The 19731-nt window shown below is 41.7% G+C and overlaps 1 protein-coding gene across 5 annotated transcripts in view; it reads right to left on the bottom strand.

Moving 5' to 3' along the window:
• CUNH1orf226 (chromosome unknown C1orf226 homolog) overlaps positions 1 to 19731 on the bottom strand; it is a 281545-nt gene that overhangs the window by 132925 nt on the left and 128889 nt on the right. For 2 of the 5 annotated variants that reach the window (XM_063253572.1, XM_063253573.1), the window contains exon 1: positions 12787 to 12807. The exons of the other annotated variants lie outside the window; for them this stretch is intronic. In XM_063253572.1, the coding sequence (XP_063109642.1) occupies positions 12787 to 12789 (3 nt within the window). In that variant the 5' untranslated portion in view covers positions 12790 to 12807. Of the gene's footprint in view, positions 1 to 12786; positions 12808 to 19731 lie in introns of those variants that run through there. 5 annotated transcript variants of the gene reach the window in all.

The following is a 19731-nucleotide window of genomic DNA, read 5'->3' as shown; positions in this document are numbered from 1 at the left end:
AAAGCCCGTGTCTAGTAACTTTAGTTCATGAAGCTCCTGTGCAGTTCTACTTCTTTCATCTGTTTTGTCTCGTTTCTCCAGCATTTGGTTTTACCTTCTTGATTGTCTGGTGATAAGTGACTGAATATCAGACATTGCATATGAATCATGGCAAAGTTCATTTGAGACTATAAATGATGTCATCTTTCTCCAGAACATCCTTCTGTTTGCTTTTGGCAGGCACATGAGGTGGAGAAAAAGAACTTTGATCCATTGAGTTGATTAGAAGTCAGTGTCAGCTATGCTAAGTGCTGGTGTATTTTTAGTTTGTCCTTACTCCCAAGTTAGAACCTTTTGGCAGTTCAAATTAAAAGCTATAGGTGTTTACACAAGCCCCACCTCCTTCACGTCCCTCAACTCCAATTTCCTTCTCCTCAGTTCTGAGAGACAACTAACTGAAAGCTCAGTGCAACTATTTGGGTTCTTCACTGCCGTTTTGATATTGGGAATTACTCAGAAGGGGAAGGAGGCGCCTCCTGCCAGGCTCACTTTTCTGTACGTCCCTCCTCTTCGGTATCCGTGCCTTCTTAGTCTCACTGTTGCAGCATCCTCTAAACGGAGTTCATTTCATTTCCATTTTCGCACCTAAGATATGCATATGTATGCTCTTATAGTGCACTGCTCAGAAGGATTAGTATGATGCACTAGCCTGAAAATAATCACCAGGAATCCAAGAAATGGTGTCTAATTATATATCAGAGCTTCCCAACTGAACTTCTGTACAAGTTTCTCTGAACAAGGTTCTAACGTAGCTTTTTAGGATTGTTTCAAGGATGCACAATGAGACACTAGATAGTATTCTGGTTCCTACCATCTCCTTTCCTTCCTGGGCCACAAGACATCCACCCACCTCCAAGTAGGACTGAATGACCAATCCACCGAATAGGAGTATGGTCCCAGCACAAGCTCCAAGCCCGGTTCTGGTCTTCTGCTACGCACCAGATGCATGCAACCCTTCACAGGTTTTGCTGTAAACCCTTACCCTTCTACTTTCCTGGCTCCCAAAACTTCCCCCTTAATTTTTAATTGAGTTACGATTCTTTTTAGAAACTTGTTCCTATCTGTTTAGAACAGAGGAGAGATGATTTTGAATGTGCTGGCTCTACTATATCCACATGAATTCTGCCAGGAATTGTTAATATGGCCTATTTAAATACTAAAAAGCTTGTATGCTTTTAAAAACTTATAATTATATTTTTATGGAGAGATAGCTACATTATATAACAGACATCAGGGGAAAAGACTAGAAAATATAACCCATGAATATTAACAGTGATAACTCTGCATGTTAAGGATTAGGGGTGGTTTTATATATCATTTATATACATATTTATGTAGATTCTTTTGCTTAAGTATTTTAAGCACATTTTCTACAATCATGTATTTGTTATGGTCCAGGATGCTTTTTCTTTAAGCTTGCAACCCAAAGGGGAATGAATGCTATAATTTCAGCAGCATGAAGGCCCTGCCCTCCCCATCTCCAGGCAAATTGGCCCTTTGGAGATCAAAAATAAGCTACTGGCACACTGGAGAAAGAGGAGTAAGAAGAGAGTGCAGGGCCAATCATCAAGGGGCTAGTAAAGAGTGGACAAAGTAAGAGCTCCTGGAGGCTCTAACACTAGCTTAGGAAGACAGCAAGTGCTAATGGGGGTACTTATCACTTGCCCTCTCAGCAGCAGAGGTTAAGAGGAAACACAGCCCAAAGGCAGGAAGGTGAGCTGAATGGGCCCATGGATGAAAGTAAATACAGGTGGAATATTCCTTGCCTGCAATGCTAAGAAACAGAAGTGTTTCAAATGTTAGAGTTCTTTGAAGTTTAGGATATTTGCATGGACTTTACTGATCATGCATCCCCAATCCAAAAGTCTTGATATCCAAAATGTTCTAAAATCTGAAACCATTTTGGAGCATCTCAGAGCATATTAGATTGAGGGACATTCAACCTGTACTTAGAAAAACTGAAGATTTAAAGTTAATAACGGTTTCATAGAACATCCACAGAAAATCTACACAGGGTACTCTAAGACATTTCCATTACCACTTTTCTACACCCTGCCTTTGCTTACAAATTCACACTTACTGCTGCTCCACTTCATTTAGTATTTAGAGCCTCAGGACCTAGCATCAGAGCAGGTACTCAACAAACATTTCTTAAATGAATATCCAATATGAGCAAAAATATTTTCATTTGGTTTTAGTTTTTCCATTTCCTCTAGAATGTTACTCATTTCTGTTAAGAACCAAAATGTGTAGCAGATACTGTGAAATAGGAAGAAAATGTTCAAATGAGAAGGGGAACCAGAGAGGGTACAGGAGAAAGGAAGGAAGGAAAAAGAAAAAAAATGAGAAAAGAAGGAAACAAAAGTTTTGTAGATAAGGAGAAGAGGAGTGGTTGAAGGGAAGGTAGGGGAATGGGAAAAAGAATCAAGTTATATCATGTACAGGTACAAATTGCCTGTGATGAATATGATCGTTATGTATACCTAAAATGTAATAAACTTAATTGCATAAAAATTACAACAAACTTAATAAAAAAGTTACTAATTTCTAATCAGAAAATAAATTTAACCAATTCATTTAATTTCATGGAAAGGAAATAGTCCGGGTTGTTAGTAATCTATGGCTAAAGGAGAGAGCCTATTCTGTCCCAACCAGAGGCATATTAATAATCCCAGGATGGGGCCAGCAGGGAGGGCAGAGAGGAAGGGAGACACTGCTCTGAAACTGGATTCCAAAACTTCCACCCTTCTGAGTGGCCAAAGCAGCAGGGATTAGCAGACTAGCAGCTGTAACCTGGATTATCTGGATATATGACAGGGAGAAAACTTTAATGTAATGGGATATGGACAACCAATACCAATAAGCCTTCCACAGCCTCCCCAAAATAGGGGGTGTGATCACACCAGTAAGGGACCTAGTTGGAAAAAACTAAGGTTTGGGCTGATCTTTATCACTGGAGTCTCAGATTGGCCCAAAATGAAACAGTTAGACTTCAGGGAGTCCTTTCAGCTTCTGAGTCTCAAATCCAGTATCACTGGATCACTGGGCAGAATAATTTCCCAGGAAAAATATTAGATGAATTCTTTGTATTGAGATGCTTCTTTTTGGAGGCCAACTTCCCCTATTCAAGATTCTCTAGGGTCCTGGTTCTAAACTTGGGGTCCCACTATAGAAACAGCGTTAATTTTAGCCAAAACAGGAAGATTCTTGTCAATTTTCTCGCAGCAAAGCAAATAACAGAAGTCCTCCCTATCTTCTTTTACCCTCTGCCAAAGTAATTCTGAGTAAAATCAGGTTCAGGCAATGGGTTCAGGGCATCCTCTGCCTTCATGACTAGTACTTTTGTGTGTGTGGGGGGGGGGGTACTGATGATTGAACCAGGCCTTTACACTAACCTACATCCCTAACTTTATTTCTATTTTTGTTTTGTACAGGGTCACACTAAGCCACTAAGCTTCCCAGGTTGGGCTCAAACTTGAGATTGCCTGTCTCAGCCTCTCAGAATGCTAAGATTACAATATATGCCATCATGCCCAGCAAATTTCTTATCATGAAAGCCAAGCTCTGAATCACAAGGCTTACTCCTGTTAGTGCTACACTCACTGGCACCCAGCATGGCAGTTGTCATTTTCTGACTCATAGTTTCCAATTCTAAGGCCCTCTACCACCCTAAAAGCCAAACAATGCCCTAGGATTTTAGTGACAGCTTTGATCTCCTCTATCCAAAAAAGTTTACTATCCTTACCAATGCAATGAAATAATGAACGTTCATTGCCAAAGTAATGAAGAATTTTTGAACATCAGAAATAGGAAGGAACTACCAGAATGCATTTCAATCCTAGAAAAACAATCAATGCCTTGATTATACAAACAAAATAAATAGGTGTTGGAGAGTGAACAATACCATGGAATCATCTTTGCCTTACTTCCCAGAGTTTCCAGGCATACGTCCCAAGCCTCCCCATCTGTCTTTTGTGGACTAAAGAAGTTCTATCCTTTTTTTCCTTGCCCAAAAATACTCTGAGTTCTTAAATGAAAAGTGTTAAAACTGCAAAATTTGCTAATTACAAGTTAATGACTCTATCAGCTTTAAACCTGTGAATGCAAAGTGCCACCTAGTACAAATTAAAATCATTATTTACATAAACTTCCTAAAACTGACTTGAAGATTGCCCTTAGCAGAGTGACAAATAACTTCCTTCAGAGTTACTTGTCAGGAGGCCCAGGATACTCTTTTGATCAGAAACAAATCTTGCATATCCTATTTTATAATGTTCAAGATATAATCAAGAAATACAGTGAATGTTTTAAGTTTTTTTTTTCTATTGGTACCACGAATTGAACTCATGACTGCCTGCTTGTAAAGCAGGCACTTATGCCACTGAGCTAAATGCCCAGCCCCCTGTATGTTTAAGTTTTTAAAAATTTAGTACAACAAAAAACACACTGCTATTAATCCCCTTCAATCTATTACCCTTTGCTCCAAACACAGTGATCCCATCCTTCTTGCCACTTTCTGTAGCAGTTCTAAAGTGCTCTTTCCTGAGTGTCTTACTAGTTGTGTTGTTGTGGCTACCTCAAAGTCCTGAATCAATTAAGAATGCTTACTTGTCGTGGTCATTTAGACTTGGGGACGAGCCAGAGATTGCACAGCTCCAGATCTGATCAATAATGTGGCTGAGGACATTTTCAGACACTGTCATTCCATTCAGCAAAAATATTCAAGGTAACCTTGATCACACCTCGTAAAAACACAAAAGGGATTCACAGAAAGTGGCAAGAATGATTGCATAATTATGTCTGAAGCAAGGGTATTTTGAGGGGGAAGAATGGCAATGTATCTTTTCTATAATAAAGTATTTCATTTAAGCTTTTAGTATATATTATGATCACCCTCGTAGTACAGTCCTGAGGTGCTCATCCCCACTTTGTCATCTTAGGCTTCCTTGCATTTTTTTTGTTTTCCTCCAAATCCACTCTACTGTTACCAGAGATCGCAAGTGGTCTAAATTGCAGGGTACATGATTATAAATTTCAATAATTTCCTATATTCTGCCTACAAAGTTAAAAGTATTAAAACATGAGTAAGAGAAAATAGTTGGTGGGAAAAAAATTATAAGTAAAATTGAGATTTTATTCTTACGAATCTCTTAATCACAGTTTAAGTGAATCCCAGTCTCATACCATATGTTACAGAAGTTTTTTCTACTACTTGTCTTTGGGATCCCAGCCCCTTCGGAGCTCCCTTCGAACACTCAGTACAGCCCAACTCCAGCAGCCTTCTCAGTTACCTTTCCTATGCTCCTGCTGCTCCAGCCCGGACTGCAGTCACTGTCTGACACTATGAAATCTATACCGTGGCCACTTCAAAAAAAAAAAAAAAAAATCACAGGAAAGTTCTTAGTTGTATTCCAGTCTTCAACTGAGTTTCTCTGCTTTTTCAAAGCAACACCCTAAAAAAGTTGGGGAAAGGGAGGCATGGGTTTAGAGATGTAGATCTACAAACTAACCCTTTAAGCTGAGAGGAAAGAATTCCATAAGAACCCTCTCTCTACTCTAAAGGAAGTGTATTGTTTTATTTTGTTTCGTTTTTAATGCAACTCTTACACGTAATAGAAATAATCACAACTGTTTTGGTTTTAATTTTAGAGCCATTTTCTTTTCTTTTTTAAATATTTGAAATGAAGTCTTAGTATGTCGCCTAGGCTAGTATCAAACCCTAAACTCTAGTGATCCTACCTTAGCCTCCCAAGTGCTGAGAGTACAAAATGTGTACATGCTGGCTCAGAAGCATTTTCTCAGAAAGTTCAGATGGTGTACGTTGAACATCCTGAACAAAACGCTGAAGTCTTCTAACAGAAAACTATGGTGATGTTATGACGAATAAAGGAGCTAAGTAGCAATTGGTGAGTCTATTCACAGTTCTCCAATAACAAAATGATAAAGGAATCGTATTATCTATGTGCAAATGGACAACATCACTGCCATTTTATTCCACTGTCTCATGATCTAATCAACTCTCCTGACCTTAACCTTGCTTCACAAAGCACGCAAAAACCATGCTAAAAACTGTATGCTGTTTCTCATTATTCTTTCAGCAGCTTCAGTTCTTTTCAGAACAATGCAAAATGTGTTCTCATCATGATTAACATAAAACACGAACTCTACAAAGAAGTAAAACATAATACAAATTTATAACCAGCCGGTAGCAAATGCAACAGGCCACCTGTGTGGTCACGGACCATTCTGGTTCATAAGTTATATTTAATAATGCAAATCACAATTGAGGCAGATTTAGCACCTGACGATTCAAAGTAAAATTTATCGAATTTTTAAAAACTCAAACCAAAAATAACCTCTGCTTGACAAAAGATGCATGCACCAATATGTACTGCTGGTATATAAATGAATCACAAAGATGCCACTTGGTCCTCATACTGTAGAGGATCTGACAATGCAGGGACATCCAAGTACAGCAAGAGCACTTTAGTTAGTTAACATCAGCCAGGTAAAATGTCTCTCAAATGTCTGCCTGTGCCCTAGGAATAAGTTTATAATGCTGGCTTCCATTAGATACTGCATACTGCCATGCTTAAACTGCTGCTTAAGCTGAACATTAACCACATGCATTCCAACTGTCACATGTTGCTGGAGGAACTGAAACCTGATGGAAATTTTTCAAAAGCAGTTTGATAATATCTGACCAAATTGGCCCACCCTCCCATCTGACATTCTATGTCCAAAAATAAGGCTTATAAAAAGCACAAAAAGTACAAACAGGGATGGGAGCGTATTAATCATAATATTTTATAATGCAAAGATTTTTTTAAAGACACAGTTATTCAATGGGAAAGTGACTGAGTAAATGGTAATTCTATCTATGCATCAGTCAGATATCCTGGTACACACCAGTAATTCCAGCTACTTGGGAGGTTAGGGCAGGAGGGTCGCAAGTTTGAGGTCAGCATGAGCAACTGAGCAAAACCCTGAGTCAAAATAAAAAATAAAAAGGCCTGGAAATGTAGCTCAATGATAAACTCAGGGGTAGACCATCCCTGAATTCTAACCATAATACTGCCAAAACAAAAGTATCTGTTCATCAGAATATATGAAGCTATTAGAAAGGAATGGAGTGCCTGTATATATTATGAGAGAATGTGTCTAATTTACCATTGAGTAAAAAGAAAGCTGCAGCGTACACAGTATGATCTTATTTTTGTTTTAAAAATTAGTAGCTGATATTTATGGAACACCCATGTTTCAAACACTACATTATAATACTGACAGGGGTTTTAAATTTAATAACTGCTAAAAGTACTTTGAGCTAGTTAATGTTCTCCACTTGAAAATTAGGGAAAGTGAGACTCAAAGAGATTTAGTAATTTGCCCTGACTCAAAAAGTCAGTGAGCTATGGAGCCAGGCTCTAAACCCTAACACTATCTTAACCTGTGTGTGTTCTATGTGCCCCCTCCCAAAAAAAAGGGAATTGAAGGATTACCCACTTAGTGGTGTGAAACTTCTTAGAGAGACTTAATCTTTGTCTAAACAATTTGGATTTTTTTCCCCAGCAAGACATTCTAGTTATAATTCAAAAAGGAGAAAGAGTAAGGTTGAAAGAAAAGACAAGTAAGAAGGAAAGTCAAAAGTAAGGAAAAAAGGAGAGAGGAAATGAAAAGGAAGGAAGGAAATCAGTAGGCCTGCACTGTGAATTCCTGAAAAGGTTAACACCATGCAATTAGCTTAACCACCACCTCCAAAATGTAAGAACAGTGTTTAAAGAGGTTTTGTTTTCCTTTTTCAGAACCCCGATCATTACTCCAGCATATAATGGATAACAAGATCCATTATCTGATAAACATATTTAGGTGGAGGATCACACCAGCATCCTCCCATCCTGCCCATTAGCCCTAATATTCTAAGAACAGATAACAGGGTAGGGAAAGTGTAGGTTTGCTTAAAGGTAGCAAGCAGTGAGAAATTTAAACCCAGTTGGAAAGTAACAGCCATGGCAACACAGGAAGGTCTAGGAAACAGACACCTAAAAGGCCATGTGGATGGAGTTGTGGACACCTGTGTTCCCTGGACATTGTCCAAATGTGTCCCACTTCTTCCAGGAAAATGTTTGCTCTGTGTGGCAGAATCCTAGATCTAAGCCCAGCACACAGCAGGTGCCTTAGATTCTAGTGAACAGAAGGGAAGGAAGAGGTTTTGAGGAGGAAGAAGCTTCCTAGTTGTGTGGCCTGCCCTTACATCTGTCCACATATAAAACAAACACATTTTTTTCACTTAGTGTGTTGGTATTTACTGTTTCTCAGGGGCACCCCAATAAAAGCTGCTTCCTGGAAGGTGAAGTTACAGCAACACTATTCTGAGCCATTAATCTTTTCCTCAAGCAATGGCGAGATCAGATGAAGTGAAGAGAATCACATTAGACAGCCTCGAACCCAGACCCTCTGAGAGCGCTCCTCCCAGAGGCAGTTTCCTGGAAGGCTAGAAGCCTGCAGAGCTGCTGCTCCAGGCTCAGTGCTTCCCACCAGGTCCGACAAGCTGCTTTGAAGATTAACACGGTCTCCAGCAGTTATGTGAAAGAATAATTACTGGTGCCACCTGTTTCCTTGCTGATGCCAGCCACAGTGACCCTTTAAAGAGAAGAGGATTCTTTTTGGTGGAGAAGGATGACAGGGAAAGAAAGAGAAAACACAGCCTAAAGGATAAATGAAGAGTCAGAGCCCTGAGCTGTAGCATCTGGCTAGAGCAACAGGTAATGGATACATAATCAAAAAAAAGTGAGCATGAAGGCACATGCCTGTAATCCCAGCACTCTGGGAAACTGAGGCAAGAGGACTGAAGGCTCAGCCTTAGCCTGCATAATCTGGTGCTTTAGCAAGACTCTCCTTAAAAATGAAAAAACAGAAAAGGGTTGGGGATGTAGTTTAGTGAGAAGGCTTGATTCAGTCCCCAGTACTGGGAGTATGGTAGGGAGAAGCAAAAGGACCAGATTCTTAGCACACATGCAGTGAAAAGAGATAGAAACAAGAGTCTTATCCAAAATATGAAAAGATTTTTCTGAGGTTTAAGTCCAATTTTTGATATCCTCAAAGTTGACTGTTCCTAATAGCTAGTTTTCCTAAGCAACAGTGGAGTACAAGTCTCTTTCCAAAGCTCCTAACATACTTTGTCATTGATCACAGTGACCCAGTGAAGTGGGTATCCTTGTCTTCATTATACAAGAAGTAGGGGTAGAAAGGTTAAGGACCTTGCTCAGGGAGGGACAGATGATGAATGCCAGAGTCAAGATTCCAGATGCAATTTAATGTCCCAGGTGCTAAGCATTACAAGATATCCCTCACTTGCACAGTGGCTGACACAATGCCTTCTCCCTGGGTTGAGTTTGAATGGCCTAACACAGTCCAAAATCCATAACTGAAAATCTGCTAAGCCAAGCCATCAGCAATGGTCTAGTGACAGCAAGTGGGGTGTCAAAGTAGCTACAGAAGCATGATGGAAGCCAGAGTACCCAGAACTACAGCTATCCTCTGAAGCACGTGACATGAACCTCAGAGGGCAATGGATGGATCTAGAAGGGGTTAACTGCCTAGAAGTTAGGGTTTGATCTTAAATGTCCCCCAAAGTCTCGCATCGAAAACTTAGTCTATTGAGAGTGGAGGGAACTGGGAAGTGGGGCCTAGCTAAAGGAAGCCGGTCCTCACGGATAGGCCGTGAAAAGTACATTTCACGGCCTATCTCAAATTTCACATTTTGAGTGTGAGATTTGAGTGTGGTTTAAAGTAGTGTTTAAACCACTCAAAATGCTTTCGTTTAAAGTAGTGTTTTCCAAACTTTCAAAGATCTGGAACTGCTTCAGCACAGTCTTCTGTGCAAGTTCAAATCATAAATCAGTCAAAAGCACAACTGCTTTGATGAACTCAGAGTCACTGGGGCTCCCAGGGATGAGAAGACCACACTCAAATCTCACACTCAAAATCTCACACTCAAATCTCACACCAAAATCTTTTTTTGGGTTGATTGCAAAGTCACTTATCCTTACTGGGCCTCAGTAAGTCTCAATTTCTCCATCTTTGAAAGCAGGACCACACTATTAGCCTCAAGAACTCAGCCTCAAGGTCAGACTATCCATTTCATGAAAAGTACATTTTGTCCCCAGCCTCTGGCTTCTTCACTCTTTCTCTGCCCCCTGTCCATCATGAGGTAAGCCACTGAATGCTCCCCATCAGATGTGTGCTTCACCACAGGGTCAAAAACAATGGTGCCAAGAGACCATGAACTGAGACCTCTGAAATCATGAGCCAAAATAAATCTTGCTTCTTTACCTTATTTTTCTCAGCCATTTTCACAGGTATGGAACCCCTGACAACCCACTCTACTCCCTTAGAATCTAGATACAAGGCAGAGCAGCAGGCTGGACCCAGGGCCACTCAGCAAGAGATACTGGTCTGAGAGAGGTTCTCCAACTGACAGGCAAAAACACATATGTGGTCCTCTCCCTTAGAGAATAGGCCTGAAGACCTCCCAATTAGTCTCAGGAGACCTGCTGGCAAATCCTGCAGGACCCATCCTTGGGGAGAGGGAGCAACAGCAGAATTATAGCCACAGGTGTTAATCCTTATTGTGATTGCTCAGCATGAAACCAGATAGGCTTGGTTTCCAACAGGTAGAAAACGAAAAGCACAGTAATTATAGTACTGTTTTCAATAGTCTGACCTTGAGGCTGAGATCTTGAGGCTAATAGTGTAGTCCTGCTTTCAAAGATGGAGAAATTGAGACTTACTGAGGCCCAGTAAGGATAAGTGACTTTGCAATCAACCCAAAAAAGATCTTAGGTCATCAAAGATGCTTTCGTTTAAAGTAGTGTTTTCCAAACTTTCAAAGATCTGGAACTGCTTCAGCACAGTCTTCTGTGCAAGTTCAAATCATAAATCAGTCAAAAGCACAACTGCTTTGATGAGCTCAGAGTCACTGGGGCTCCCAGGGATGAGAAGACCACGCTCAAATCTCACTGCACCACTTCCTGGCTGTGACACCTTATGGATACTAGTGCATCTCTGCAAGATGTGATTTTGTTCACCTCCAACCAGAAGGATAATACTGCCTACCTCACGGCTGTTTTTAAGAAATAAATGAGCTCACAGGAAAGTTCCTATGGCAATAATTATTCTTCCTCCCATTGCAGCTATGGGTGGGAAGGAAGCTGACACCACACAGTAAACCAGGCAGCAGAGCAGCCAAAGGTTAATTTGAGAAACCAAGGTTGACTAAACCACAGGGAAATGTATACAAAGGGGCAGGCATAAAGAAAAAGGTGCATGTGTGGGTTTAATTCTATCTGTGAAGTTAAAGTGGGAGGTTATGTCCTTTTCTCTGGCATCAGTGAGTCAACCACGCATGCTTGCTTTGTCTCCTTGGCATCACCAATAATCCACACTCTTTAGAACATGCCAGTGGGTGCTCCAGGACCCAAATGGGAAGTCGCAGATTTAGCCAAGAGAGCAAGGATTTGGAGTCAGAAAAGTCTGCAAGATTTGCCCCCCTGAGCCTTGGCTTCTTCATCTAAAGGACACAAAGCTTGGGTATACCCTGGTATGTTCTGCCATTCAACTGGCAGAACATGACCTCTCTTCCCTCCAAGTCAGTCACTTGGGACCCCTTCCCAAAACTGCAGAGAAAGGTTGATGACAGAGGGCCTCCATCAATGATAACAGCCCCACAGTAGTAAGCTCCAATATGCAGCATATGTTAACTTATTAATGCTGTCATAACCATGAGCTTATAAAGAAAGTACTGTTACCCTGTCTCAGCCCTTTGAAATGAGGAAGCCCAGACACAGAGGAGCTAAGTAACCTGCCTAAGGCCACACAGCTAGCTATAGTACAGCCAAGATTTCAATCCAGGCCGCCTAGTTCTATAGTCAATGTTATTAAAATATCTGTTATACCATATCTATTTTAATAATTTTCTCTTACATTTCTAATAGGATTTCTTTTTGAACAGTCTCACTCTGTAATCCAGGCTGGCCTTAAACTTACTACTTTGCCCAGGCTGGCGTTGAACTTGTAATTTTTATGTCTCAGCCTTCTGAGTTCTGAGCTTCAAGCATGCACCACCACACCTGTCTTACAACAGGAATCTCTCTGCAGATACACCATGTGAGTTTGTTTATATTCCCATGTGCAAATGAATGAACCAAAGCATAGATGTAAAGCATCATGCCTAACACATACAACAGGACTTAGTGGCAGGGATAAGACTAAAATGCAAGCCACCAAGTAAGATATAAAAAGCACTCTATAAGAAATGAGTCTGCAAAAAAAAAAAAAAGAAATGAGTCTGCTACAGTTAACTTCAAAGGTGTTCTTAAAGCTTCCTGGTCAGCAGCACCTATTCTGCCTGGACAGGCAGGTGCACACCAACCATGAAACCGCTCCCAGGCGTACTCTGTGTTCGTTCCCTTGGAGCATTTTTGAACACAGAAGGATTTCTCTAGAGGCAGACAGGCCTAGCCTACAAGAAGTACAGGAGGTCACCAGCAGAGAGGGCAGCAGGATTGGACACACGTGGCTCAGGGAGCCACCAGTGAGGGAGCAACCAGGGGAGGCAGCAGGAATGCACTGGCGGAAAGGGAAAGGAATGCAAACAGATGTCAGTGGTCTGCAGTGAGGCCAGAAGAGCGAGAAGGGTGGCGCAGGGAAGGGAGTGCATGTGTGAGGCCCTGCACCAGCTGCACTTACCATCCCACACAGCAGAAGCTGGACACACAGGCAGACCGCTGGACAGGCTGGCCCCGGCAAACTGCAGTTCCACTAGGAATATGTGCGTGAAAAACTCTTCATGGAAATTTTCCAAAAAGCTAGCAGAATTGTAAGATTATGAGTTACCATTTTTTTCCTTTCCTCTACTTACAAAAGTTCTCTAAGGAGGTTACAGTGTCTTGTAATTATTATAATGATCTTTGCTTAAACCAAAGGGGTATTAACTGAGGACTTAGGCTGACTCAGGCCAAGGGACCATCCAGCCAGAAGACCATCTGGATGACAGGCTCAAGGGCCTGTCAGAGCTCAGGCCAGGGAGCTGGGCAGTTCCAAGCATACCACAGCACCTGGCACTTGGACTGGTGACTTGGCTAGAAACAATAGTCTCATGTTTGCATCTTAGGAACAGACCAAATAGCAGGCTATCAGAAAGCCACAGGTGACACTGGTCCAGGGCTCATAACTAGCCCAACTCATAACTAGCCCACCTTAACTCTGTTAAGGTGATGCCTTAACATCACCAGAATGGCCCAGCAAGGCAGTTTAAAAGTGCGTGCCACGACCACAATGAGATGTATAGTCCAGTCCTAGAAATCACAGGGACGCTCTCCCAGAGCCTCGATGGCACATGCACTGGGATTTGTTACACCTGGGCTTGGGTGAATGTTCCTAAAACAGCAATCATGGCCCTTAGTGAATCCTGTGCAGCTTGTGGTCCTCAGAAAACAGTGGCTTTGCATGAAGTAGCTCCCAGGGCACTCTGGAGTTCCTGAGAAAGCTTCAAAGAGAATGCAATATGTAAGCACTATTACGGTGGAGGGGGCACATCTGGAAGAATATTTTATATTATGAAACATCCTGTTTGCCATGGTCCATTCACTGATGTGGCCTAGGGGAGGGGAAAATGACACTTTCCAAAAACTTTTAAGGATTAAAATAATGAATTTGTAACTCAAAGTTACCAGTGGTGAATTAGTGACTCAAAGTAACTTCAAGAGGTAACAGAAATAGAGAAAAAGGACTAACAAACAAATTTAAGCAAACAGAACTCCCACATGCTGTCAGCTATTCTTTATGAAAGAAAACAGATAATTCAGAGAAAATTAAGCAAAATAATAGCTCTCTGAGGTGCTTCAAAATCACAGTAAAAACAGCAAAAATCCAATAGAAGATGAAAAGCAAAAAAAAACATCAGAGGCTGATGAATAAAAAAAAATTTCACAAAACGGGGCCAGAGATTTAGTTCAGTGGCATAAGCGCCTGCCTGGCAAGTGCGAGGTCATGAGTTCAATCCGTGGGTACCGCAAAAAAAAAAAAAAAAAAATCACAAAACTAAAGATAAGCAGGTTGTCAGAAAAGGGGTGGAGTCACCCAGTCATGCGCATAGTAGAGAGAGAAGGAAAATACCCAGAATCAGTTTTGAATAGAAGACAAATGAACAAGGTTTTAACCTAAACCTAGAAGCTAAGCAGCTCTTCCACTCTCCGTTTGCATGGTGTCTTATTCCTGCATCTACTGCCTTGCACTGTCATTCCCATCTCCTCCTCTCCAACTAAACTGTGAGTTGGGAGAGGGCTACATTTTAACCTGTCTCTCATGCCTAGCATAGTGCCTGACAAACAGTAAAAATTACCTGATATTTATTGAGCTAATGAAGGAACATGGACAAAGAAGAAATGTTAAAGAAGCTGAAATGCAAAGTTGTCTCTGAAAACAACTTCAGAAGACTAAGAATTCACTTGGCATTTAACTGAGTTTCATTTTATAAATTCTTTGATGTTTTCACGTACATATGTACTGCCTCTACCAAGAAGTCTTAGGTCCTTGGGGGCAAGGACTGCAAACTTTTACTTCTGTGTCTCCCATTATAGTGCCTGGCACAGAGCTAGGTTTCAGGTCTTAAATAAATATTCATTAAATAGGCTTGAAAGAGGAAGATGAGAAGAGACAAGTAAAGTCACTTCTAGAGGGTGAGATTCTTTCATTTTAATTTACAGGAGAAATGAGCTGGCTATTTATCAGGCTTCACTGAGACAGGCATTCCTCAGGACAAAGCCAGCCTTTCAGAGCTACATGAGTGGCAGCGCCTTCTCCAGAGATCCAGGCTTGGTATTTCCAAGGGAGAGCTAGGGGTCAATAGTAAAATCCGCTGGCACAGGCACATGCCAGGCAAGTTGGCACAGCACCTGCCTGAGCTGGGATAGACTCCAGGCAGCCTGACCAAAGTCAAGAAAGCTCATAATTCATCCAGAGGAGAACTTAAAAACAATCCAATTAGTTAGATATGACTGCAGGCTGGACAATGAATGTCAATCATATTCCACAGTGAGGCCAGAAAGTAGGGGATGAGAAGAGGGCTTGGGCACAGCCCTCTTTCTCCAAAACACACACAGCCCAGGTGAAGGTGATAGGTCTCTGCTTCTTTCATTTGGCAACTCCAGCCACTGCAACTTGTCAGCAAAAAAAATGTCTGCCCAGGATCAGGGGGAGAGTCTCCTCCTTTGATGCCAAAATTCCTGAGCAGGCAATTCTAGGTACAACTGTCACAGAATTAAAGGGGCAAGACAAAGGAGTTAATCATTACAGAAGGAAAGGCCGAGGCAGGAAATGTGGTCGGTTATTATGGCTGGTGCTGTGAGTTTTCAGTTTTTAAATATGTGTAGAACAAAATAAGAAGCTATAGCCTAAATTCATTTCCTTTCTAAGCAAACAGGCCAGGAGTTCAGGTGATTTAGGACTTCCAAAGAGGACCTACAAGCCTGCAGGCTGGGCAAATGAGCATCCAGCCCTGCACTGACCCAGCAGATGCACCTCCACCTGCTTTGCCTACACATGGTGGCCCACCCCACTATGAAACGGTGACACTGGGCAAGAACCACAACTTGTGACTTGAATTCAAAGGAGCCATGTGGCAGACTTTTGAGGGGCAGTGCAGGCTCATTAACTGTTCCACATGCAGCTGACCTTTGACACCATCCACTGCCCACTCTTTGGAGAGTTCAAAAGTTGAACAGCAACAGCCAAAGTTCAGAGTAGTCAAGGCAGAAGAGTCATCCAAGCAGGAAGAAGGCGGACAATCTCCACAGCCATTTCATGAGCTACCCTCCATCACCACACACACAGCTCCTTTCCTAGGCCTAAGCAGTTTAGAACCCTTAAACTGCTTCACATAAAGGCCCAGATTTTACAGAAACAGTCAAGCTTTTGCAGTAACCCCTGGTCTAAGCTTATCATCCTCTGTTTCACTACTGCCACCATACATATACTTACCAGATTTGTTTGAGAGGAAGAGCCCAGAGTTTATATATTGCCTGCCCCAAGCCCCATTCACTTGAGGTTCCCACATGTACAAATGAAGATATGGGGAAAGAAGGTAGATAGCATTGATGCATAAAAACTAAACTGTGTCCCATGAGGGCCAGACAAGTTCATTTTGCTCATCATTATATCCCAGCACCCAGCACAGATACTAAATATTTACTGATGCCTGAGCAAACCAAAGCTAAGTGTAAGAGGTGCCCAGACCTCTGTTCATGCTGGGCCCTGGTTCTTTATATGCCATGAAACATTTTCCAACCTTGTAACAAGGGTCACATGATGAGCTGTTTCACTTTTCCCTTCCCTTCATCTGTAAACAAAGAGAGCAATGCAAGGTACAGTTACTCAACAGAACGGTAAAATATCTACTTTCACAGTGTGGTTGGCAGTTCACCAGCCATGACATCAATCAGAGGTGGTGAGTCAGGCTCATACTCCTAATGCTGCCTCTAAACAGTCCTTGTGCCCATTACTCTTAATCTTCAGCTTGAAGGATGAAGAGACCCCTGGAGAAGGGAGTGAATTCCAAAGGCATGAACTTCCTCAGAGTGCTAACCCCTTGATGAGTTTAAGGCTGAATGGGATACTATGAAATGGGACCAAGCTGGAGGAAGTCAGGCATGGGGACATGACTTGAGGACTAAATATGGTCCCTGGCCCCTTCTTCCCTGCCTCTATATTCTGTTTCCAGACACCTTGAATGAAGTGGGTAGTTTTGCTCCACCACATCCTTCCACCATGATGTTTCTGCCTTGGAGCCAGCACCTGTGGGCTGAAACCTCTAAAGCTAAAATAAGCTTCTTCTTGAATAAACTCATTAAAAGCTTCTTGAAAGACCTTCTTCTTTTAAGTTGAGTGTTTCATCCTAACAACAGGAAAGCTGACCAATAGGGTCCTCATACCAAACATGATTATTTGAAGTCTTTGTTTTTTTCCTATGAAATTAATAATATGCAATATAGTGACTATTGTTAATTTCCTATCAGCTTGTTTTGAAATCCTATATCATTTTTATTGTTTTCTTTTGTTTTGATTGTTTTGTTTTCTTTTAATCTCTTTAAAATAAAGGAAAAGACAAGAAATTATATTTTGTGGGAGGGAGGATAAACGTATGGAGTCTAAATACAAGCTTCTGGTGGCCCAAGGCTGACTGTGGCTAGGTACTTTAAATTTAGCAGGTCCTCCTGATGACAGGATACCTGGACAACCTAGACCCTTATAAATGTTCTTTAACCAGGAAATGGTCAGCTATTTGTGGACAATGAAGCCAGTGGAGAGGAAGGAAAGTGGTTCTCTGGGGATCTCAAACAGTCAAGATGAAAAATGTAAGGGAGTAAAAGCAAGTACTCTTCCTGGAAGAAGATAATCATAGAACTCATCACCTCTCTGGGTTTTTAAGCCCCGGAGTCACTCCTTTTAAAGGTGAAAAAGAATTGCCAATAAATATGTGCTATGGATTAAATTATGTCTCCTCCAAATTCATATCTTGAAGCCTTAGTCTCTATTTTGATTGTATTTGGAGATAGGGCTTTTAGGAGGTAATTAATGGGGTAGGAATGGGCTGTGTTAATCCAAAGGATTGGTTGGGGGAGAGCTAGACAGACAGACAGACAGACAGACAGACAAAGATCTCCATGAGCATATCCAAGAAAAGTCATGTAAAGGACATGAGATAAAGGATGCTACTTGCAATCTAAAATGACAGCCCTCACCAGGCATTAACCTTGCTGGTACCTTGTTCTTTCCAGCCTCCAGAACTGTAAAAATATAAACTTCTGTTGTTCAGCTCATCCAGTCTATGAATTTGTTTTGGCAGCCCAAGACTACAAAAGACCCAAATAGTTTAGCAGTTCTCCCCAGTTTCAAGTGCTATACACTTTCATTTCCAAAACCAGCTGGGCCCCTCTTGGATTCATTATCTCCATGTAAAATATGCCTGGTGAAGAAGAGGAAACAAGGCAGCAAGAACAAGTTGAAAGTAAGTGGGGTAAGACCAGGAGAGCAGCAAGTTGAACAACTTCCAAATGGTTGGAATCTAGCGATTCCAAGATTTGTCAGCAGCACTGCAGATACTCTGGGCATCTGAGTAGCTTAGGACCCAGCTTGCTCAGCAAGCCAGTGACAGCCAGCTCAGATGTTGTATCACACTGATTGTCTACAACAGTAAAGATGAAGAAATAAAGGCAGTGTGTGGAAAGAGGATGGCCAGTGTCATGCAATTATTTGGGCACAACATTCTCATCATATCATCCAAATAAAACTGACCTCCTATTTCATGGTTAGGGAAGCATGATTATAAGTGCCGGGCACAGAAACAACAAATAGCCACTGTTGTGGACTTGAAGCAAGCGATTACCTAGAGGTAACTGCAACTGGCATAAGTATGTCCATTTGATTACAGAGTGGAACAGCCACTCCATGGAGCCCTGAGAAACCAGGCTTATGGAAGGCATATCACAGGAAAATGCTGGCCTCAGAGAACTCAGTGATGTGATGTGACAATCATGAGCCTGAAAGACATCATTTCCAGAGAAAGTGAATTAATTTTGGTTCCTCTCTCACAGCCAACTCTCATGACAGCTGATTCAGAGTTACAAGGAGCCAGACAGAAGGTGGCAGGAAAAACAACGTGGCTTCTGCTTGCTGTTCAGTCAGGCCGGGCAGCTCGCAATGAGTTCTGACCCAAAAAAACACCAGACAACAATATTACTGGCATCTGAATCTTTCCAGTGAGCAAGCTGGGGATCACTACAACCATGACAGTCAAGCCAGGGTCCCACAGCTGGATATAAGGGGCCTCTCTATGCATCTCTGAGCCCTGTACTGCAGTGCAGTCCTCACTCCATAAGTGTTTGTGAAACCAATCTTATAGGTAAAACAGAGGCCCTGGAACCCCTGAGTACCATACTGGTATCCATTTCTGGAGGCAATTTCTGGATAGCTTTAGTGATAAACAGTACCTTCAGAGTTTGAACTTTAACACCCATCCCTGCCAGAGGATTAGTCTTCAGACATGAGAATCCCCTGGTCTCCCTTCCCAAGGATCAAGGTATAAGGAAAATTAACCAAAAATGTGATTTAAAAAAAAATCTCCAGGGTAAGAAGGACTTAAGAGTCACCAAACTCAATCATTCGTCTGATATCTCACCTCTGCCAAGTCTGCATTGGCCTCTGCTAAAGTATCCCCAGTGAAGGAGCACACCTTCCTTCTCGCGATGATTTCACTTCAACAGAAGAGATCATACAGATTTAATTTATGGCTAATTTAATTTAGCCTTCTTCCTTCACAGGGGTAACCAGATCCAAAGAGAAGAAACTGATTTACCCAAGTCTTTATAGCCATTAGTGGCACACCCAACGTATGTCTAATCTGTCCTCATGCACAGAGCTTGGTACCGGGTTCTCTTAGAATAACTCTTCTCCTTATTTTCCCTAAGCAGAACTTTCTCCATCCACAACATCACCTTACTACAAACATACACTTATTTTCACATGCTAGTGCAGGAATCCTGCCTGGGAGCACCACTACTCCCAACTTTAAGCGTGACATGTCTGAGCTTCGGTTGCCTAAGCACAGGTTGATGGCTCCTTGTCCATAATACTCAG

The sequence above is a fragment of the Cavia porcellus genome, unplaced genomic scaffold (genome assembly GCF_034190915.1).
Source record: "Cavia porcellus strain 051 isolate PalLab524CR breed Dunkin Hartley unplaced genomic scaffold, mCavPor4.1 scaffold_7, whole genome shotgun sequence".
NCBI lineage: Eukaryota > Metazoa > Chordata > Mammalia > Rodentia > Caviidae > Cavia > Cavia porcellus.
Note: the sequence above shows the minus strand (reverse complement) of the source record. Positions and strands in the feature narration are given on the sequence as shown.